A 24,512-nucleotide genomic window follows, 5' to 3' on the forward strand; every position below is an offset into this window, starting at 1 on the left:
GACCAAAACGTGGACCCTAGAATGTGTTTGTACAATATGAATGTCAAATTGAAGCTGTTGGTGAATGCTTTAGTACAGAGTATTTTTCATGCCGCTCCGTGACTGGGGTCTCGAGATATAGGTCAAAACGTGGACCCGGGTAACCTTCGGATGTGTATATACAATATGGGTATCAAATGGAAGCTGTTGGTGAATGCTTTAGTTCAGAGTATTTTTCATGCCGCTCCGTGACTAGGGTCCCGAGATAGAGACCAACACGTGGACCCTAGAATGTGTTTGTACAATATGGATATAAATTGGAAGCTGTTGGTGAATGCTTTAGTACAGAGTATTTCTCATGCCGCTCCGTGACTGGGGTCTCGAGATATAGGTCAAAATGTGGGCCCGGGTAACCTTCGGATGTGTATATACAATATGGGTATCAAATGGAAGCTGTTGGTGAATGCTTTAGTTCAGAGTATTTTTCATGCCGCTCCGTGACTAGGGTCCCGAGATAGAGACCAACACGTGGACCCTAGAATGTGTTTGTACAATATGGATATCAATTGAAAGCTGTTGGTGAATGCTTTAGTACAGAGTATTTCTCATGCCGCTCCGTGACTGGGGTCTCGAGATATAGGTCAAAACGTGGGCCCGGGTAACCTTTGGTTGTGGATGTGCAATATGGGCATCAAATGAAAGCTGTCGATAAGTGCTTTAATGTGGGGTAATTTTCATACCTATTGATGACTAGGGTCTCGAAATATATGCCAAAACGTGGACCCACCATGTCTTTGCCCAGCGAAGCGGGCCGGGTTTGCTAGTCTATATATATAAAAAGAAGTTACATTTCCTTGGTAATCTTATAACTCAAGAACCGCCGAACCGATTGGCACAAAAATTTTAGAGTTCTTTTCTATCTTTGAGAAGGTGGTTTGTGTGCAGTTTGATTGAAATCGGTGCAGCCGTTCCTGAGTTATGATATTTTATGTGAGTAATGGTTTCCTCTCATACGAAATGCCTGTATGGGAAAAACAACAACAAATACACAGCCGCTTATGAGCGTTTCTGTTGTACTGTTGTGGTTGTAAGTGTATTATGTTAATATTAATTTTGGACGAAAATATAATAAAAACTGGAGCATTCAAGGAACTGGAAAAACATTTTTAACTTTATGTATTTTAGCATAATTTATTTAGCGTAAAAAAATGAAATGGAAATTAAAGAATCAAAGTTTAATTACAAGTTTTTATCGGCTCTTTCACCTTACCTGTATATAGGTGACCACCACAATCAAATTTTAAAAAAGTACAGAAAAGGCTATTGTGACATCTTTAGAAAGTATGTTGAATGAAAAAAATCAACTAATTCAACTGTTTAAACATTTTACGAGCTCTATAAAGAAAACTTAATATGAAAAATTTCTTGCGGTATAAAAAAAACATTTTATGTATGGTGGTGCGAAGCCCACTGGGAAATGCTAGTTTTTTCATATAAAAGAGCCCCACTATGCTCAGTAAGTCCCTGCAAATTTCATATGTACGGGGATATGTAAAGCGAATAAATGCAAAGTCCCGCTCTAGCGACACAGCAGTTCATTTCACTGATTCCCTGATTCTCTACCTTTTTCAAAATACTTTACAATCGTTACGATTCTGACCATCAACGGAATTTTAGAAGCGTAAAGATCCTACGCATTGACTTCCATTATATCGAAAGATTTTTAATTTTTAAGCACTAAGTTTTCAAACTTCAGAACTTTTGGAACATCTAAATCTTATCCGTTTGGCTTCATATTTCATATTAAGTAGTTTTTTTGATAACTTCATATTTCTAGAGGCTGTCCACGATTGTGGCCACCCTAATCTACATATCTATGCACATATGAATGTATATGAAAGCACCTGTACCCATAGCTTTGAGTAAAATACTAATTTATTTAGAGAGCAAGAAGGAGTTATTGTTAAAATATTAATATGATAATAATAATGGAATGCTTCCTTGCATGGTGCTTAGCCTAAGTTTTTTCTCCAAATGGAAAGTCTGTAATTTGATTTTTACTTAATAAAAGCAGATATATTGTAGTTGTATAAGTATATAGTTTTTATTGTACCCCTATGCTAAACTTTCCATATCCAAAATAAACTCGAGAGGCTTTTGATTTTCTGTCAACAGACGGCCGCTGCTGGAATAGACTTTTCGGTATTTTATTTATATTTTATGTCTGCAGTGTAAACCCACTACCTAAAAGTGAAGCACATATACGTGACTGCGATGTGGAAAAAAAAATCAAACTTTAAAATGTAGATTATGTTAATTTGAAAAATAGAATTATTAACTCAGAATATTTCTTGAAATGTTTAGCAAATTGGATTTTTCCTGTGTATTTGACTATTGGAGTACAAAACAATCCCATCAGTCTTAAAAAACCAACGAAAATCGAATCGTTGGAATAAAAATAAATATATAATTGAGTGATATCTTTGCTAAAGTTATAAAAATAATAATAGTCAATAGTATATTAATAAAAAAAATACTGTCGCATTTGCCAGCCATTCATTTTTCCACCTACGCATCTCTCAATAAAATGTGTTAGTTCCTAAAAAATCTTTTGCAGTTTGTCTGCCGAATACATCCGCTTCCCAATCACAAATGCGAAAATTTTGTAAATAAAATTTGAATTACACAAAGCAAAAATAGCAAGATTATTATAAAAACATACATACATACATACAGAAATAATAACTCACCACCGTGCAGCAACAAAGGCAAGCAAGCAATACGCCAAAAGCTCACCACGGCAAATCTTTTGAATTTCACTTGCCCCAATGTTTTCAAATAAACTAGCACTCATACATACATACATAAAGCATTAATACATATATATACACTTCCGATCGTTCACTAATGGTTTTCTTTATTTTCGCATCGCTTTTCATTTCAGTATGAGTACGGCCGCGCAACGCTCATAATCCCCCAAGCATACCCCAACGACGCCGGAGTGTATGTGTTAACAGCCAAGAATCTAGCAGGCGAGGTATACAGTTCGTGTAACGTTATCGTAAAAGGACGTCTTCCGAACGAGACATCGGATTCAGAGTTGGCTTCCGATATGGAACCTATAAAACCATCGGTACAATTGCCACTCAAAGATGTATCGATATTCGAAGGTAAACCGGTACGTTTGGATTGTATTATTGTTGGCCAACCGGAACCCGAAGTTATCTGGTATCATAATGAGCGCCCAGTTAAAGAATCAGCTGATGTACAGTTGCTCTTTCAAGGTGATCGTTGCTCGTTGATTATACAGGAAGTGTACCAAGAGGATGCGGGTAACTATAAGGTGGTCGCCATCAATTCAGCTGGTGAAGCGTCGAGCAGTTGTGAGCTCAAAGTCACGCCATTGAATATTGCCGAGCCAGCGACACGCGCCCAGTCCGAGCGTCAGTCGGTGCCGAAGGAAACACTGCCGAAATTCGATAAATTCCTTACTGACGTACTAGCAGATGAGGGTGAAACGGTTGAAATGGAAGTGATTGTTAGCGGTGATCAACCATTTACTGCCAAATGGTATCTGGCCAATAAAGAGTTGCATGAAAATGAACGTATTTCGACAAGCGGCAATCTTGCTTCGGGTGCGTTCAAACTGACTCTAAGAAATGTGGTTGCCGATGATAGGGGCGTGTACACTGTGAAAGTATCAAATAACGCTGGCGATGCTAAATGTTTCTCACAACTAAATATAAAAAGTGTAAATGCACCTGATCATCAACGCAACCAGCAAGTGGAGCCTGTTGAGAAGTTAACTTGTCCCGAGTTCAAAGAACTCTTCTCGGACAAGCAAGCTTACACTGATGACATGGTCAAGTTTGAGTGCATCGTGAAGGGCAAACCCACGCCCAAAGTACATTGGTGCTTCAACGATCAGCCTGTGCATGGGCATAACTTCTTGGTGTCGACAAGCGGAGACCGACAAGTGCTAACCATACAGAAAGCCAGCATTGATACGGTTGGTAAAATCAGCTGTATAGCAGAGAACGAAATAGGAAAAGCAACCTGTGTTGCTTTCTTGAATCTACTTGGTGCAGACATGCAGCTAATGCCTGCCACTAGTGATCTGCAGACCTCCACACAGGAACACAATACGGAATCGTCGCGTGTCACCATCAACAAGAAAACCTTCACAACCACATCTACGTCACAAATTAGCTCTTTTGAAGGTAATATGCCACAAACAGAGATACATCATTCCTCGGCGCATATCGATCAATCGCTAAAACAGCTGGGAACACAGCAACCGGAACTGGTCGAAACACATCACTACCAGGAATTGCACAAAAGCAAAGAAATGCCAATACCAAATATCCAACAAAAATCGTTTACATTGGTGCAATCTGCAGGCACCGGATCAGGCCAGTCCACTATTGCCAGTATGACTGGTGTATCGGTGCCTGAATCACCAACGCGCCTACGTAAGCAAATAGCGCCTCGTTTCACCATGCCACTGACGGGTAGAATTGTGGATCAAGGTACAGATGTGTCAATGGAGGCGATCTACGATGGTTTTCCCTCGCCCGAAATCAAAGTGGTCAAGAATGGCGAACAACTATTCGATAACCAACGATTGAAGATCGAAAATCGCTGCAATCGTGTCAGCATTGAGTTGAAGCAAGTGGGTGTGGCAGATGCGGGACGATATGCAATCACCGCCACAAATACCATGGGACAATCAACGAGCACTGCCGATTTAGTCGTGAAGAGTGAGTAGCATATTTTTATAAATACATACATACATACGTATAAATATAATAATATAAACAAGAGGAAGTTGATGGTAAAATTAAAAACAAAGGCAGAATAAAGGTTGATAATGGGATAATGGGAGTCCATTAATTCGAAATTTGCAAGCAACAGCCAAAATAAACCATCGAATGCCCACGTTCATACGTACTGTAGAGCCTCGATATAACAAACTTGAAGGGGATGGAAAAATACATGCTATGGTATATACATACATACTTTCAAAGTCAAAACCTCGATCTAATGAAATTTAAAAAATCATACAAATTGTAAATTCATTCGTAATTCGTTATGTAGCAGCACATGAAGTGAACAAATCGCTTTAAATGTATAATGAATTCGTTACAGACTGAGTTCAGAACCCAAATAGCGTTGCTTAGAGGTTTTTAATGCTCAAAATTTATTTATTAGCCCAATTTTATAAAACTTTGCACATTTTTTAGGGCCCTTAATACCTTTGAAGTCTAATGCGTGAAGGGAGACAAAGTGTATTTTACGCACTATGTATTCACATAACGGTTCTGTACAAGAGCCTAAAGAAATCGAAATTGGTATAAACGATATTTAGGTATATACGCAAACGTTCAAAATGACCTCTCCGTTAATACGTCCGTCTGCGTATGCAAATAATAATTCCATTGAAAATTGAGATATTTGAACGAATCTTGGTACATATAACTTTCATGATAGGTTGGTCTTGCTAATTTTGCGAAATCGGCCGCTCGCCACACCCACCTTCCATGAAACTGTAGTTTTAAAAAACACTAAAACCACGAAAATTCTGTAATTATTTAAAAGAACTTGCGCACAGTTTTTACAGAAAATGATATCGAAGAAAAAGTTACACCTATTTCTTATAAGTTTTAGGAATGGGCATGGCACCGCCTACTTTATAGTAAATATTTCTCAGAAACTTCTTCATTAAACCCTTTCAAACCTAGTTCCTACAATGCAAGATTTTGAAAATTAAAGTGAAATCTGAAAAAGGGTCATCAATTTTGACTTTAGTCCGGCCGATTGTCTGTGTAATGAATAAAGCGAAATATTTGAATAACACGACGGCCACCGCAGCCGAATAGAATAGTGCGTGACTACATATAGTATGTATATAATGATATAGTATGTAGTCACGCACTGCGGACATGATGAAGCACCAAACAATAGAAAAAGTTTTTGTAATACCCATGGCTTATCGGCAGGCAATGAAAAACTCCGATTGTGTTTTGGCCATGAAAAAGATTCTCATAAAAACAATCTGTGGTTCAGAGTCGGCACTAAAACTGTAAGTCCCTCCTTTTGTGCAACAACATCAAAACTCGCACCATGAAATGAAGGAGGAGCTCGGCTAAACAAATGTTGCATACGCTAATTATATCCAAGTATGATACATATGTATATTATTTTAAGGAAATATGATTTTTTCAGTATAAGTTAAAACGGAAGAAATCAAGACACCGTAAAATAAATAAAACGTGATATTTCAGTTAGCAGAGATGGAAAATTGCATCTATTCTAGATAGATGACGATTTAAAACACAAATATGTTTCTGTGAAAAAGTTTTAAAAAGATCTCTTAAGCTTGAATGGTAAGAAAATTTGAAACGGCATAAAGTCTATTATCCTTATATGATTTTGCCTTATGATTATGGCATTCTTGTACTTTAACGAGGCTTCACTGTATGTACACATTCACATATACAAATATAAATATATAATATTTATTTGCTTCAAACGAAATATTCCTCGAACCGGGCGATAAACATTTCAATAGCTCTTTGTGCTGGAAAATTAGAGCAATTCTAATGGGTTTCCTTAATTCAATTGGTTGGCGGGTGCCGGAACATCAGTTCAGGGCCAAACTACAGCAATTTTCGCACGACCGGCGAGGCTAAGTCAAGCCAACCAGCAATAGACACTCAGGCATTAAACAACAGCCATCATCATAATCATCTTCTTCTTTCGCTTCGTAAATATGTTTATTGAACGAGGCTATTTGCCAAAATTTAAACATTTTTTGATTTGTCACTCGATGTACTGCCATTTTGAAATGTGGCAAAGAGATTCATAGCGTAACAAACTTGAAATTCTCTGAATATCAGTCTGCAAACAGCATTTCGGTGTTGCATATTGAATATAATGATTTTTGGCATTTTTGAGCAAAATGTATGTACGAGTATGTAGGTGAATAAAAAGTAAAAATAAGAAAACTAAAAAGTCACAAGAATGATGTGATGGACGCGAGTGACGACGGCTGTGCAGATGGTGCTGGCTGTGATGAGGTACATGGCGTATAATGGACTGAAACCCAGTCAGCATTTAAAATTATTTATTTATTTAGCCGTTTAAGATATCCGCCGGTTCAGTGCTGGCATAAGTCTATATTCAATTTGTATATACTTACTTGTACATAAGCACAAATGTATACATACTTACATGTGCGTACATGAATGAGTTATGCCACCCAAAGAGAACTAAATAGCACTCATACTTGTATGTTCAAGCAATTAGAGCGAAATATATTTACATACACATTCAAATACAAACATAATCATATACTGAAGCTTAGAAAATAATTTTCATAAATTTCCTTTTTTCCTTTGCTTGGTTTTTATTAAAATATTTAGTTGATTAATAATTACAAATCCGAGTAGCTGACATTGACTAATTACAATTATTGTAGAAGAGAAGAATTGAAGAAAGTTCCTGGCCTCAAACATTGAACGAAAGGACGAAAGGAAAATTATAACATTTTTGTTGCCTTTTACTTTTTTCGCATCTGTTTTACAGATTATTTAAAGCGTAAATGGAAAATTTATTTCACTTACTTTCAGAATGGCATTCTACAAGCGAGTACTCGCTTGTTCGATTTGCTATACAACCTCTATGTCGCACAATTTTTAAAATGTGGTCAAAAGAGTTCAAAATGTATGGCCAACATCAGCTCTCAACCGGCTCTCAGCGAATTTGAATGAATTAGCTGATTGGCTGACGTAGCAGGGCATGTGACATCGCTTTGTTTAAGACCGGGATTGCACAAGTGTGTGAATACGTGTGAAATGAGTGGGCTGAATTTTTCTGCCGAATACCCGATGACCCATTGTAAAAAGATATTTTAGAAGATCAGACCGTTAACCGGCTCTCATCGAATTTGAAGGAATCAGCTGATTGGCTGTTGTAACTAGGACCATGGCAGCGGTTGGTTTACGGAAAACACTGAGATTGTTTTGGTGATATACAAAAAATTCAACACAGTTTTCGCTCACGTTGCTTCATTGCCGTCTGATCAACGACCGATTGATCGAAGTTACTCACACAATTTTGTTTTTCACCATAGCTGATGGCCACTCTTGGTAATATTTCATCCTTGCGACAGCCTAAGCTATTCTCACTTTTTTCATCATAGCTGATGTCCAACCTTGGTAATCTATCATCTCGTCCAATGACCTAGAAGCCGATGTTACTCTTACTTCGAACGCCCAAACCATGTAAACCTTGTAATCTGTTATCCTGGGTTCTAACTGCCTAAAATTCGGCCATTGTTGCGTGCAGAGTCTTTTAAATCGGCATCATGCAAATTTTGCCTGCGCCATTGCTTCATTCTTTTCGTTGTCATTTTCTAATGAATTAATAATTCTGAATGAATTTGAGTAATTTGCTTTATTTGTAACAAATAAATCACAGGGTTTTTTTTCATTTACAAAAGTTACTGTTTTAAGGGGGTATTCTGGTCTAGAGCCCTACTTTTTGGGTATTTTTCAAACTAGGATAAAAGAAAAATTAAAAACATTTTTACTATCCATTTTTTTATATAATATTTATTGATGTTTAAGGTATATAAAAAAAAATTAAAAAAAAAAAAGTCAAAAATTCATCCAGTGACAGGTCGGTGAAGTAGGGGTTGCTAGTCAAACAGTGCTCCCTGGTTGACATGATTCCAACCCTTGTAGTGATCTAAATCGAACAAACAAAGAAAATTCTTAATTAGTAAAGATGTCGCTACATCTTGAGCCTCGGCCGAAAAAAAAAATAAAAATTCACAAAATGGCGCCTACTTGAAAAAAAAAAAATTTTTTTACCCCTGTTTTTTGACCTTTACGAATTTTTTAAAAATACTTCAAATTAAAATTTTTCAAAATCCAATGCTCCAGTGATAAAGAGATGTATGAAAAAGATTCTCACCAAATTTCAAAGGGATCGGTCAGATACAACTTCAGATATCGTGTCAACCACCTCAGCAAAAGGAGTTTTGAGAAAAACGCGTTTGAATTTCGCCGTCCGCTCAAACCAGTCTAGCTGTCGCGTCACTAAAATAGTTGTAATTTCGAAAATAATTCGAATTTTGCAAAATCTTTTTAGGGAGATATTTTTGAATACCTAGACTATCGAATTTTGAAAAAAAAAAATTTTCGATTTTTTCAAATTTCTAGACTAGAATACCCCCTTAAGGAAAGTGGGCGTGTTTATCGACCGATTTCACCCATTTTCAATGTCAACCCGCCCTGGAGAAAATGCAATGTGTGTGCTAAGTTTCATTCAAATATTAGGTTGGAGAAAAAGTAATTCACCATTTTTGGGTAAAATTTTTGCGCAAATGGTTTAAAACTGCTTTATGGTCGATATTTAACGCCTGGGCGATGCTACGACTACTATCCTACCGGTCACCTTCGATTATTTCTGTGATGAAAAATGCCTGAACGGAATCGATAAAAGCAAAATTGCACCTAATTAGCAGTTGCGGTATCAGCGCATATTATGGTTTTTGGATTCAGATAAATCTCAATGATTTAGAATATACTCTTTATCCTTCTTCCGAGAGGCGAGAGGAATTTTAGTAAGCAGTTTAAGTTCTTGGAATTCATTGGGCCGTGCACAATTCTTTTGTATGCGTTAGTGCAAGGTAGTTCTCAGAATCGTTCTCTGCAGTTTCTTTCTCCATTCTGCAGAATTTGAAGATTTCGCTCGAATAAGTTCCTGTTTTAGTCAGATAATAGCTCAGTCTGCTATAAGCTGGCCAAAAAAGGCGTAATCACCCATTATATATAAGGTAAAGTCCAAAATAGAAACGACGGGAGCTTTGTTCTGATAACTTTATTTAAAATAGTCCCCTCTGACCTCGCTACACTGTTTTGCGCGATCTTGGAATCGTTAAAGCAAATGAGCATCGATTTGATTTTTGACTTCTCCAAACGCGATTTTTAGGGTGGTGGCTCTTCTGGGGTCTTCCATTCGGCACTTTGACGCTTAGTTTCAGGTTCATGTTGGAAGCACCACGTTTCATTACCAGGTACATCGTTGTATAGGAAGTTCTCGTCTATTCTCGCCTCTTTAATGAGGTCTATCGAATGTTGAATTCTGAGCAATTTGATGTTTTTATGACACCAATCTTGTTTATTTTGGACTTCATCTTGTATATGTATTTTATCCTAACCAAAAAAAAGAAAGAAATGTTTAAAATTAAAAAAAAAAACCGAAGATGTTTGACTTTAAAAAATACCATACTCTAATTTTCAACACTGAATAACTCTCAAAATTATAAAATTGTTTCAAATCATTCACTTTGGTATATACTCAAGCCTACAAATAAATCAATTTTTGAAGAATATACGACAATATCACAAATAGTTAGATCACTTGCCATAGAATCGCTCACACTTCTACAATTTTAAAATTAATTTTGATGAACCTAGTGCAGTGTGTGTTTAATATAACTCACTTATTTTTTTGAAATTAACTAAAATTCAAATTATACGTATTTTAAATTTTATATCTCTCATTTTTATTCACGATAGAAACCATTTTCCCACCCGTCTTCGGTCGACGTCTACAGGCACAAGTGGTAAAAAGGGGTGAGAAGATTATAATGGAAGTTGAAGTAACCGGTTTGCCAGAACCAACAGTGGTATGGATGAAGGATGATAAGCCAATCGAAGAAGCGAATGTATCACAACACCGTCTGCTCTCGCAAGGCAACTCCTACAAACTAATCATCGAGAAGGGTAAGTGGCGCATGAAATGGTAGGAAAACTTTTGCTTCCCTTAATACGTATAAAAGAATAACACAAGTTGCACTATTCGTACTTATGTATTTCCATATAACATCTCATACAAAAAATTCTAAAACTCCACTTTTCAACGGTGTTTCACGATTTGGAATCGCAAACATGCGAGGGCAGTCGTAAGGTTGGCAGAACCCTACTCTCGGTAGCGGTTAATGCCGCGTAGGCATCAATATGGTCATCCCATGGTGAAAAGATTTTTAGAGGTGTGGCCAAGATTATACCGTTAACTAGCTCTCAGAGAATTTGAAGGAATCAGCTGTTTACCTGACGTAACTGGGTTCATGCAGCGGTGTGTTTACGAAAAAACTGAGATTGTGTTGGTGATATACGAATCTCATGTATATTGCTTAGTTACTGTCTGAATGGGCGAATTCTGTGACCGAATTCCGATGATGTGGTAGTCAAAAATACTGTCACATTTTGTTTTTTCACCATAGCTGATGGCCAACGCTGGTAATCTATCATCCTTGCGACGGCCTAAGTTACTCTTACAGTTTTTTTTCACCAAAGCTGATAGCCAAACCTGGTAATCTATCATCTTCGTGGTGATAACATATGGTGGCAGCTATTATATGTGGAGGATGAGGTAGAATCTTCTCATCATCTACTATCCAGCAGCCCTACTTTCGTGAGACTATGGCTCAAGCTTCTTGGCCTTGGCTCTCTTTGTTCAGATATGCCTACGTGGTAGTAGCACGTGGCGATTGCCACAGTTGTAATTGTTCATCATTCGATGATTTCGCACTAATTATCCTTGTTGTTCCATTTGTGGAACAACATCAAGACGCACACCACAAATAGGAGGAGGAGCTCGGCCAAACACCTAACAGAAGTGTACGCGCCAATTATTTATTTTTATTTTTTTATCCTTGTTTCCTCCTTTCCCTTCAATGGGAAAGCTATATCCCTTGTTTAACTATATGCCTAGCATTCTTTAACCTTCTTCCATATGCATTTATTTTTAAATTATAATAATTTCAGGAGTGCCTAGTGATTCAGGCAAATATATGGTGAAGGCCACTAATGCCGGTGGCGAAGCGAAAAGCATTGCCGATTGTGCGATACTTGAACCATCGCCCGAACGCCTGCAGGAGGTCGTGAAGACCATAGTCTACGAAACACCAAGCAGTTTGAAAACCGAAGTAAGTCTGCATGTTCACTCTTTCACAAAGATAAATAATTAAATTACAACGAACCTCACTCGAATTTTCTTATTTATTATTAATTATTATTTAAAATTAACTTAATTAACTTAAAATATGTTACTTTTTGCATTTGTATTAGTATAAATATTTACCAATACAACAAATAATTGAATTTATATACATACATTTATAAACAAAATCAATTGATATTTACTTTTACATATATATTTAAATTAAATTTATTGTAAACCTTTCTTCTCATTGTTTTTTCGCCACCGTTACAAATAAAATTGAATTGTTCGATTTTCGACTCGCATTTTCGCTTAAAAATGTCTGTCCATATCCAACTGCTTCTCTCATTGCTTTATTGGGGTTTGTTTTGAAAACAAAAATAAAATGAAAAAAACAAATTTAAAATGAACCATCAACACCCGAATTTTCGCATCAAACCATTTTACATGCATCCATTTTACTCCAAAAAACCTCGTGTTCAACTACTACCACTCCAACTTTCATCCAACTCCAAATGTCATCTCCACTGCTAATCTACATCAACCTTTAGACCTTCACACAAGAGCCACCGTCCTTCCAAACAACACAAACCGATATTTCAACTGCATCCGATTTGCATGGTTTATCTGAGTCGAAAATAGTAACTGAGCATCGTTGCACTACCGAGGCAACAATGCGTCTAGAACACAAGCAAGCGTACTTAGATTTGCCCGAATTATCTGAACGCCCGAAGACACCAACAGCTGCCACAATTATTAGCACCAACACGGATCTGCCCGACTGGCAACATCTTAAATCGGTGTCGACCAATACAGACGCCACACGCTCCAAGACCGGTTCCACACAAACACCACCGCAAGTGCCTCCCAAACCTCATTCGGCCTTTAATATCACTGATCAACCACCGCCACCAACACAATCACCCCAACAACTACATTTCCAACCTACATCGACACCGACCGGCACAGAACCCCATAGCTTCAAAGTCGATGCTCCAACATTGGCATCAACCACTATGACATCAACATCGAAATACGAAAGCACAACCAATGAGAAAAAATCCTCATCTTTTGAATTCTTCAAGAAAATTGAAAGCCAGGGTGGTATGCAACCAACGCAACCTGGAGAAAAATATCAGAAGCAAGAGGTTTATGCAACGAACAAGCGAACTATGCCACTAGTTATCTCAAGGCCAAGCGGAGCGACGCAGACAGCATCGCTCACAAACACGCTCGAAGCAGATCTCAAAAATTTAAATCTTATACCCGGCTCGCCACCGGAAATCTGTTTTGTGCCGAAATTGGACACAAGCAGCGGAAAGCCACAAATGATCAATGAACGCATAAAAATATTGGAAGCCTCTCAACAATCTCCCAAAGAGGCCCCGGTAGGTGGAGTACGTACTCTACCTGTTGCTCCAATCACGCAAACACTTAAGCATGAGACAACGCTAACGAAGGAGGTAAAGGTCGAGTATGGCCAACCGATTATGCGTCCAGCGGCTACACTGCCAGCCCCGCAACAGTACACACGTTCACCTTCACCTTCACCTAAACCTTCGGCAGAGGGTGTTGCTATGTCGAAATTGTGGACACCAAATCATTTGAGTGGTTATGAGAGTTGCACCAGTGATATCGAACAAACTTATAAAACCAAATCGGAGATAGATTCGAAGGAAGAAAAGCATGAGATCAAGGTACAAAAAGTACCAACGCCGGCTCCGGATCTAAGTGCGCCATTCCTCGTGAAGGAGGTAAGCAAAGTCATTACAATACCAACGTCACCTCAACGAGAAAGAACGCCATTAGATGATGTAAATTTGGTGCCTGGTTCGACGCCAGAAATTTGTTTTGCGCCAAAGCCAGAGGTGCGGCGCCAATCATTGGTTGAGAAAATGGAAAAAACTTTAGAACAGAATCTGCAAAAAGGACCTACAAAGGTGCTGCCAATGTCCGTGCCCACGCTCACGCCTGTAACAATACCACAAGCAACAAAACCAACAACTACCTACAAACCACCACCGCCAGTTTTACCAACAAAACTAAACGTTGGGCAGCCCTATGAGAGCGATTACGAAAGTGATCGTTGGAAGTATAGTGGAAGTGAATCTGATGAAGCCTCTTTCCGGCCAGTTGGAAAGAGTATTACCGATGGTGTAACTAGCATACCGAGTGTACCTGCCACTCACCACACATTAAAGACCAGTGGTTATGCAGCAGATACCGAAGAAATTTCTAGCTACCGCAAAATGGAATCCACACAGCAGGAAAGTCGTTCATTTTACGAATCATCGCTCAGCACCAAAACTTCTCATCAGACGCCACTTGCGCCTGAAGCGTTAAAGGCTTCAGTATTCAAAGCGCCTACTCAGCCACAATATGTACCACAACCACAACCAGCACCAACTATAATCACACCACAACCGATCTTTCAACAGCCACCGTTGGAGAAGCAACCACCCGCTCAACTTTACTATACAAGCAAGCAAGAAGGTGGCCACGAGAAGCAAGAGTACTCGGACAAAAATGAGTACAGACGCGAGGAGAAGGTTCGCTTGTTGTTGTTGTTGTTGTTATTGATGTTTTTCTGTTGCTACCACAAACTTGTTTCTAACGTGCAACTTTTAGTGTTTTTTAACATAGAATATGGTGTAGCCTATTTTTTAAATATATTTAAGCTCGCGTGCTTTGTAGAGAAGTAATTTGCTCAGTCTGCTAAGGAAAGAGTTAAAGTGCAATACATTTCATGACAATATTTAGTTTTCATAACTAATTGAGATATCTGTTCTCTATAGGTACTTTGGAGCGTTACGTTTGGTTTGGTTGTGGTATTTGCCACTCCCCTGGGTGTAGAGGAGAGCCACTTAGGCCTTGAAGCCCATTGTGATGCCACTGATTGGGGCGCAAACTCTCCCTCTAAATTCCAATGTGGCAAACCCATTCTTTTTTCGAGTAAACGACAAAATAGTGTGAAAAGCTGCGGGTTCTAAGTATGTCAAACATGCAAAAACGTAAGAGCTTAGAGAGCGATTTTGCCTGATCATTCCAGTATATTTCAGGCGGAAGTCACTGCCATAAAAGAGGGACTTGCACAACTGAAGTCTTCACATACTCGGAAATTCAAGTAGCAAAAAGCGCTGGAATCTAAAACGCTCTCATCACAAACAGTCATAGAATGTTTTAATCTTTTAAATAACGTATCCAAATACTACAAAGTACATCTTATTTGGGTGCCAGGCCACAGGAATATTGCAGGGAACTGCAAGACAGATGAACTTGCTCGAATCGGTACAACTCTTGATATCCATATGCTTATAGGCACTTGTAAAGTAGATAGGGAAATCATCCCCAAGTTGCAAAAACCTCACAACATTAGCTCAAATGTGACTGTGAATTAGGTCAGACAGACATGGCCGAAATGAAACAGCGGTCGATCAAAGAGCTTGTTAAGATTTAACAGAGAAGTTATAAGAAACCTGATAGGAGTATTAACTGGTCATTGTTTAATGGACAGCCACACCAGAAGGTTAGGACTCCCATACTATGATTTATGTAGAAGCTGTCTTAACACAGAAGAAGAAGAAACAGTCAGACACCTCCTATGTGAGTATGAAAGCTTAGCTATAAAGAGGCTCCGCACTCTTGGTACGGCATTTTTAACTGATGTAGCGGACACAGCGCATCTAAAACTAACGAAGCTTTAAGCTAAGGGGTGGTTTAAAAAGGAACCGTTGTGTAAGGATAGGTTCCAGTGGCATCGCAATGGATCTAGGAAAGGTCTAAGTGTGTCATTGCGAAGCCACCCTATAATGGATTGGATTATCTATATAGCCTTTCCCCTCGTTTAAAACCTATCAAAATCCCTACTCAGGCTAGTCGTAGAACAATGTTGCGAGTCTAATTTTCGATGAAACTGCTCACAAGAACAATTTCTAGTCCACGATTTCTGATCGTAGTTAGGCCAAATGTTCCCTCTCGTTTATCAACCCAATTTGGGCTTCCTTTTTTGCAACCATATAAAGTAAATTATAAATTAAATGAACCTTTTCGAGGTTTACGTTAATATTTTTGCTCACCTTTGGTATATAAGACTCACGTTTCAAGATTAAAAAACGAGACTATCCTCTCTCAATTAATGATTGGCTGTAGCTGAACAGTTTTAGGCCTCTACACCTAACAAGTTCCTGCCCTCGTGACTCGGCGCCAAAATATAATATTATGCGCTGGCGGCGATATTCTCACGAATCGTTCTAAGGGAAACAACCACGTTAACTATCTCTCACTAAGCCCAAGTCTGCAACATATAAAAGAGGCCGTTCATAACCTCTTCCGCTTCTAAGCTCGCTATTGCCGTTGATTCAAATAGTTAAGCTGATATTTACAATCAAACGGTGCAACTTCGAACGTACTTATCATATAAATATTACAAGCGTCTTTATAAGCCCTCCGCATGGACATCCCTGAGGGCGGTGCTGCGGTCGTGATAGCGAGGAAAGGCTTAAAAGTATTATATTATTGGTGAACTCCGTCCGAATATTTGGCATCTCACTGTATTCTTAGTTTGGACCAATTTTCAATCGACTCAAAGAATGAATATTCATTTTACTTCGTAGTAATTAAAAACCAGCTAAATTGTCATGAAAAGTATACAAAATTTAACCATTCCACCATAACGCCTTGTACAGTTCTCTACACTACCATACTGAAAAAAAGTCTACTAATGGTAAATAGTATAAAAGGAAACTTATTTATTTATTTTCTTTCATTTATTTTAATTTTTTTTTTCACAAATGTAAAAATTATAAAGTATCAGAATTAAGCCCCAGCGCGTTATTGCTATACTGTAGTGTAACTGCCTCGAGACAAAAAGAGTTCTGGCTGCCTCACAATATCCGCTCATGATGCCATTAAATCATTAAAAATTGCATTGTAAAAAACCATAAAATGTAATAAACGCAAGAAATCATCGCTAGAGACATATTTAATTCAAACTAAGTAGAAAAGTAAACGCATAATCATCACTCAAGTATGCTATTGTATATTTAGTTGCACGCCTATAAATATGCTGCTTCATGCAATGGGTACCTTTTGCGCATAAATCACCATAGAATACAGCACAAGACTACTGTTATGCTTCAATTTATATTTGCATGGCTTGGCATGTAGATGAGTAAAGTTATGCACGATATGTTATTGAAGTTCAGTATACTTTCATATAATAAAGAGAATATTTTTCATTGCAATCCCTTTTGCAATGCATTCCCTTTAAGTTTTGCTCAATTCGTTTTAAATTTAGAAAACAGAGAATAGGATTCGTTATTTTGGATAGAAATTTTGCTATGCAATACTATTACACTGTTAGAACAAAATTTAGTTGAAGAGAAAAATAATGGGGACTTGCGAGTGCATTTGTGTTAAAAAAAAATACATTTGCCGTTTGAAGGCTCCATATAACTTTAGAACTCCATAAAAACCACGATCACTCAAAACCTTAGGCCATGAGGAGAATAAACACTTTGCGAGTGTGGTATTCCATGAGGGTCATTCCATTGAGGGTCACTGCGTCCCTGGGATAATTAAAAAGCTTAGCAATTTATATATAGCAAAGATATATATTTCAGGTTCTGGAAGTAGACGATGAATATTCACGTTGATGTATGTGTTTATGTCTTAACACATGAGCTGAAAAGTCCCGGGCCTAACCAAGAAAACACCTTTTTTTGTTGAAAATTAGTTTTATTCATCTACTTAATTTGCATCAAGCTCAACGCAATCATTCCAGCGTTGCTCTAACATTTCAATAGCACTTTTGTTGAACGATCTATGTTTTGCCTCAAAATTGGCATCAGTTTCAACGACAATCTCTTCGTTCGAGCGAAATTTCTTACCAGCGGCCATTTTTTTAAGTCTGCGAACAGCCAATAGTCGCTGGGAGCCAAATCTGATGAATACGTGTGGGATATGGGAGCAATTTGAAGTCCATTGTTTTGATCGACTTGTGACGCGGTGCGTTGGCTTCAAAATGAGCAATCGCAGCACCCACTTTGAACAGAGTTTTCTCTTAATCAAATGCTCGTGCAATATAAAGCCAATACGTTCCTTTGGTACATTTACGATGTCAGCCAACTCACGCAACTTCAGTTTTTAACACGATTTTGTGAATTTTTTTATCTTTTTTTGGTGTTACCGCCTCATTTGGACGTCCATTGCGTTGTGCATCATCGGTGTCTCTGTGACCACGTTTGAAGTCAGCAAATCATCGTTTTATTGTTGTTGCTGATGGGCGCAGTCCCCATAAACTTTTCAAGCCATTGCTTAACTGTATTTATCCCATCAAGAAGCAGTGTAAAATTAAAACACGAAATTATTTTTGATCCATTTTTTCTTAATTAACAAAAGTAGCGTCCCTCTTAGCGCAATAACTTTCGAACTAATGAATAGAATATCATGAAATTTCAACAGCTGTCTTTTTAAGGTTAGTACTAACTGAAAAATAGGTGAACACAGTAAAGCTAGTGATATCTGTGTTTTAGGACCGGGACTTCTCATGTGTTATAATACCCATTTGTTATAATACCTTGCCGAGTAACCCGTATAGCTATTTAATTCTTTCAGCTAACTCCTGAAGTCACTCAGAGACAACTGTCAAAAGGAAGCATGTATATGGTTCACTGTCTTTCTCTGGTTAAGATTACTCTTATATTCGTAATAGTTCTACATTATTAGCTTGGAAGCTCCACGGAACGGCTCCGAAAATATTTCTTGTCCCAGAACCCACCACAATATAAACGTATTATAGGTTCTCAATTGTTTCAGATGCATTTTACAGTTATTCAAGAGCCTCGATGACGTTTCATAATATGTACTCTGACCAAATTTGTCATTCTACGAAGTCATTCGCGGGCACAGACTTCGATATTTCTGCTCCCTTCTTGCAGCGTGAAACGATCAGTATTATGGCTTAACAATGGTCCCTTTTAGTATTTATCGCTTTTTAAGCTTAACAAACATACACGGTTGTAGTTGTTTTGAACTGCCTTTTTTGCTTTTTTGATTCACTTGGAGCTATAGAAACAGATTCTGGAATACATTACTTTTGGCTCATTACGTAAAATTGATAAAATTTGGCACAAACTTTAGTAAAAGGATCGCTAATAAAATTAAAATCAGCCAGGATATTTTTTTATCGAGCGCGGGAGAGCTGCAAAGCTTATGAATTCAGACTGTGGGAGAGCTAAAACGAGTATATAAAAATTAAAAAGTGGTATAATATTGATTTAGCCTCGGTAAAGTCTAACGATTTAAGGAAGTTTTAGTAGCTTTACTTTAGAATAAAATAAAGAAGCTTTAATAGAATAGTCCGAAAATAAAGCGTTGGGTAAAAAAAAAGATTAGTCCTAGTCCTAGGAAATATGCTTGTACCTGAGTATGGCAATCTGTAAAATTGTTTTTGTTTTTTTGGCTAGGGGTAGATAGAATTTCTGTAAATTTCCAGCAACTTCTGAAGGGATGTAAGATAATGATTGTAGAATGAGAGTAAACAGTTGTTCTGGTGATTGAGGTCTGTTGTGTGACCCGCCTTATATGGTTAAAGTGCAATATATATATTTTTACATACATATCTGTATAGGTACTAAGATCGTATATATGCATTAAGATCGTCAATATGAAATATTTGAAAATTGTATAGGTACTTAAGTATGTATTTCCATCTCACTCTGTTTTTACTTAAACAATTCTTATATCCTGTTTGGTGTTTGCCAGTTTTCGCTGTTCTAATCGCTCAATCGCTATAAACCTTTTCGCATCAGCAAATAATTTATGCATTATCTCTCAAATAATTTCACAGGATTATAAATCCATGTCGAGTATGAGCAGCAGCTACTACAATGCCTCCAATATTAGCAATATCAGCAATGTGAGCGCACCAAAATACCAACCCTCACCAGTGAAGACGCCGACACCCGCACCCATGCCCACAGCAGCGCCCATCCCAGCACAACGCAAAACACCAGCCGAATTCAGTGACTATAGCAGTGAAGTGGAGGAGCGCTTCCGCTCTGTCTCGCGAACTCAAGAATCCGACTCAGATATCAAGGGCTATCGCGTTGTTTTTCCACCAACACCAACACCAAAGTCTCACCTGACTAATGGGCATAAATCGCCCGTTGTTGTAATAACACCATCACCAATGGAATTTGAGCCAACACCACCTGCGGTGAGCACCTATCCACGTCAGAAATTTGAGCCGATCCAGAAGGAAATACGGCACGAATTTAAGACAGAATCGCAGGAACATAAACAACACTTTCAGCAACAAAAGGCACACCAACAACAGCAATACCAACAACAAACGGTGTATAAACCAAAACCGGTGGCTGCCAAATTCATTGCCGCCACTCAACAGCAACAGGAACGGCAGCAGCACCAACCACCAACACCACGCACCCAACCAGCACTCTACTACAACGCCATCGCCGGCACACCACTCCATATGGCTAAAATGGCCACCGAAACGAAAAATGTCATGCATATGAAAGAGTCATCCGAGACTTGCCAGCGCGTAGTTAATATGCAGCAGACAAAGCGTGTCATACACTTTGATAGCCAAAAAGAACAGCAAGAGCGTCAAGTAAGCACACCACTCGAGCCGTTCCCATACAGCGTGTCACCAAATCGCTTCACACCGACACGACAGACACGTGCACCACCACCAGCCACACCGACGAAATTCGTGCCAGGCGAGTTTCGAGAGAGCGACTACGATAGTGAAATAGAAAATGCAAAGATACACCCACTTTGGACGCCGCAGGGTGAATATGGTCCACTCCGTTTCCGACATGTGGAACCTCCACAGACGGGACGCGCCTGTAGCGTGCCACGCTCCTACGAACGTGTGCTCTCGCCAATGGAGTTTGATCGTGGTCCAGAAATGCCCAAAAAGATACAAATCGATTCAAATGAATTACGTAAGCAGCGCGGTAGCAGCCTCAGTGCTGGTACTACAACCAGCAATCAAAACACACAATCCTTGAATCGTCACACATCTATGCAGAGTAGCAGCAGTAGCAGCTATCAACAGCGTTACCAGACATTGCAGCCTGATCACACTGTTGCTGAGAAACGCTTTCCGCGTGACGATATGAACTTGAAAGTTGGCTCGCCACCCAAGTACGGCTACATACAATCGCACATCGAGCAGCAGGGCAAGCAGATGAGCTCGAGTTTCTTGCAAAAATCGCATCAATTTATTCACGATATCAGCAGCGATCTACAGCAAAAGACCGGCAAGTCAACAAAGTTGTACAATGGCGTTGCTGAACCGAAGATTATTACGCACTCCTTCCGCCCCGGTTTCCAGCGTGCACCCAGCGAGGGCGATAACAAACCGCAAGCCTATCGCGATGAGTCGCGCGTCTCGCAATATGGTAAGTACCGAGGCTACGTGGCAATCACGTTGAGTTTACCAATATTTACATAAAGTTACGAATTACATTTGGACGTCTATTGGTTATCAATGCTAATTGGTGTGCGCACCAAATGATTTACTTTGCAGTTCCACAAATTCGAAATTAGCCTGTACATTTCCGAAGTTTCTTGCCACTACTAACTACAAATTTTCATACTTTAGTATAAGGGAATGTTTTGTGCTGTTTATTTTTCCAATATATTTACACAAGTTACATACCTATATACCTATGTATTATATAAGTTTACTCCAATATGTTTATTTCCACTATAAAATTTTGTGTCTTGTCTCTCCTTCACCAACCACTCAATCCATATCAATATATTAACTGTGTACACGATAGGTACGAAATGCGTGGATCCCAATACTGGTCTAATTTACTTCAAATACGATTTTGGTTATGAGTTCGGTATACTCTTTCCTGGAGAAGGTCACAAATTTGTAAGCAGCCAATGGAATAGCTCATCGTCGACACTACCACCGCGTCCCTCATCCGCGACTCCCACTCGTCAGATACAAGCTGGTGCGGGTAGAAAATCACCATATCCTCTAAATTTTCCCAATGGCGGTGATCTCGTTATACCGGTGCAACATGAACGTGCCACTACACCCACATCAACACGTACGAGCACACCGACACAGCCACCGTCGCGCCTTAGTGTGCCTTATGCGCGACCACCATCACAGAGTGGCTATCATTCTGATACTGCAACAAGTCGTCGTAGCCCCGGGCCGGGAATGTATGCCGGCACAAGTGGGATGCATCGACTTAAGAAACGCTATAGTCTACCCAATACACAGGTTATCGATATAAATATCGATCGTCTACATGACAATGATCATCTGACACGTCTCCCGTTGATAAGTTCAGGTATTGTGCTAAGGCAAAATATCATACCCACTCGTTAGATCATCATGCCGACTGCTAATAGAAAAGTTTATGTTGTAATAACAATTGTTGTGGCATCATTTAAAATATCTTTTGCACTACGCAGAGTTGGAATGCGGCACTTAGCGCAAATCCACTTACTTATATTCCAAGCAACTGCACCTCTACGCACTACCGAGCTTTCATCAAACTTGTCCATTTATTATTATGTACATAAGTCATGCACAAATACCTTCGAAAGCTGTAAAAAGAAAAGCTACAACTACATTTGGGAACATTTTCTTGCTGAGAAATCTACACAGCCGCTCCACCAACATTATAATTTACTCGAAATACATACATACATAAATATATCATCATAACGGCAAATCAAATCCTAATATTTAACAAGTAATCCGAAGTTTCTCAGCTTCTGACCTCGAATTTTGCTACTCTGAAATGCTTGCGGTGCTTCTATGCTATAAGAAATGTTTTCATTTATAAATCTATATATTATTTATAAGTGAAAATACTTCCCTAAATCGATAGTTTTTGTATGCCTCTGTAAGGTAGTTATCGCAGCAGTAAACGATGTTGATTAGTTGTCCACAATCACTTCTTAATGATATCTGCGTATGTGTACGTTGATTTATTATGCTAGAAATAAATCAAATTCCAACCTTCACTAACCAAATCCTTAAATCCCTAATCGTGAAATTCCAACATTTTTGGCATCTCCCTTGATGTTGTATGTGTAATAAATCTATGTTGTCTAGAAAATCGAGGTTCTTCCAGGTATGAATCTAATAGTGGATTATATATTATAATTAAAGCGTCGTAGAGTAGAAGTTCGAATACTTATTTTGAATATGAAAATAGTATTTTTGTGTTTAATTTTTGCATCCTAAGTTAAAGCATGTTGTGTGTGTGTTAAAACTATCCTACTATATACATACATATACACACATATGTATATATTTATATATTTTTAAAAAGGGTAAGCTACTGACTATCAAAGCGTGTTTAAATGAGTGATTTTACAGGCAATTCCACAGACGAGTAGTTGAAACAAAAGTTGAATGTGAAAAAATTACCTATCCTGTTTACACGAAGCGATTTTCATTTGTATAGGAATTAGGTATTTACCTAGTAAGTGAAATGAAGTTAAAATGCGAAATAATTAGCATCTTCTATTCGCCACTTTCCTGTTCGCTATCACTCACTTGACGAAGAATTTGCATGTGAAAGCAACAACAAAGTTATCGAGCAAGACTCGCCACTAGCGACTATGGTTATACCTCATAAAACTCATTTATACCAGTTGCTTCAACTATTCGCCAAGCGTTAAGCTTGGTGAAAAGAAGAGGTATAATAATAAAGGATATTTCAAAAGGCGCGTCTAGAAGATGTTTTAAAATAATTTTATATTCAAAATAGGCTCTTAACTATCACGTGTGAAAAATTACATCATTTTACAGGTAAAATCCGCCAAACAGTTTATTCATGAATGCCTAGTTGTTGAGAACTTCGGTATTGAAGGTTGTTCAGCAACACTTTGTTCTACGAAGTAGCAGTCAAATTCTCAACAAGAGGTCCAGTTTTTGGTCTGCCAGAAATAGTTTCTTAAAATTGTTTCATCAACCTTTGAATTGTCAACTCTTTCGGATGACAATTTCCACCAAAATATTACGAATTTGTTCTATGGTGTAAAATTGTAAATGTGTCTACACAAAAATGTTTCCGTCTAGGGACTATTCACTACGTACATCTTTGAGTCTTTTTTGAAAGACACGTGAGTGGTTAGAGCAAGCAAAATGCCACTTGTAATACATTTATTATAGAGGGAAGGCGGATTAATATGAGGCTTAAATAAAGCTGGCACAAAAATTCTTCTCTACATAGAAATACTACGATTTATAATTTTAAAAACTCCTGACCCAATCACGCGCTGTGAATGAGTGGTGTCCGGTGGTTGCAAAAAACATGCTTTGCTTTGATATTAAAAAGTCAATGAGGTCTCAAAATCTTTGACCTTGTCTAACAAAAACAGATATGAAATCCGAACCGAAAATAAATTCATTGGGTAGGTAGGTAGTCCCGAGAGTCTGTACCCACTTAAGCGCAATTTTGGCATTTACTGAAAGTCTGACGAAAACAATCTAATATGGATGGCTCTAAGCG

General features: G+C 38.4%; 1 protein-coding gene across 11 annotated transcripts in view; it reads left to right on the top strand.

Moving 5' to 3' along the window:
* LOC129240321 (muscle M-line assembly protein unc-89) overlaps nt 1-24,512 on the top strand; it is a 237,770-nt gene that overhangs the window by 158,918 nt on the left and 54,340 nt on the right. For 4 of the 11 annotated variants that reach the window (XM_054876057.1, XM_054876061.1, XM_054876058.1 and 1 more), the window contains 4 exons: nt 2,924-4,739; nt 10,569-10,775; nt 11,820-11,980; nt 19,844-21,422. In XM_054876057.1, coding sequence (XP_054732032.1) covers nt 2,924-4,739; nt 10,569-10,775; nt 11,820-11,980; nt 19,844-21,422 — 3,763 coding nt within the window. Of the gene's footprint in view, nt 1-2,923; nt 4,740-10,568; nt 10,776-11,819; nt 11,981-12,545; nt 14,544-19,843; nt 21,423-21,806; nt 22,335-24,512 lie in introns of all 11 variants that reach the window. The other 7 variants (XM_054876050.1, XM_054876049.1, XM_054876051.1 and 4 more) reach the window with 3 other exon arrangements.

This window comes from Anastrepha obliqua, chromosome 3 (genome assembly GCF_027943255.1).
Source record: "Anastrepha obliqua isolate idAnaObli1 chromosome 3, idAnaObli1_1.0, whole genome shotgun sequence".
Lineage (NCBI taxonomy): Eukaryota > Metazoa > Arthropoda > Insecta > Diptera > Tephritidae > Anastrepha > Anastrepha obliqua.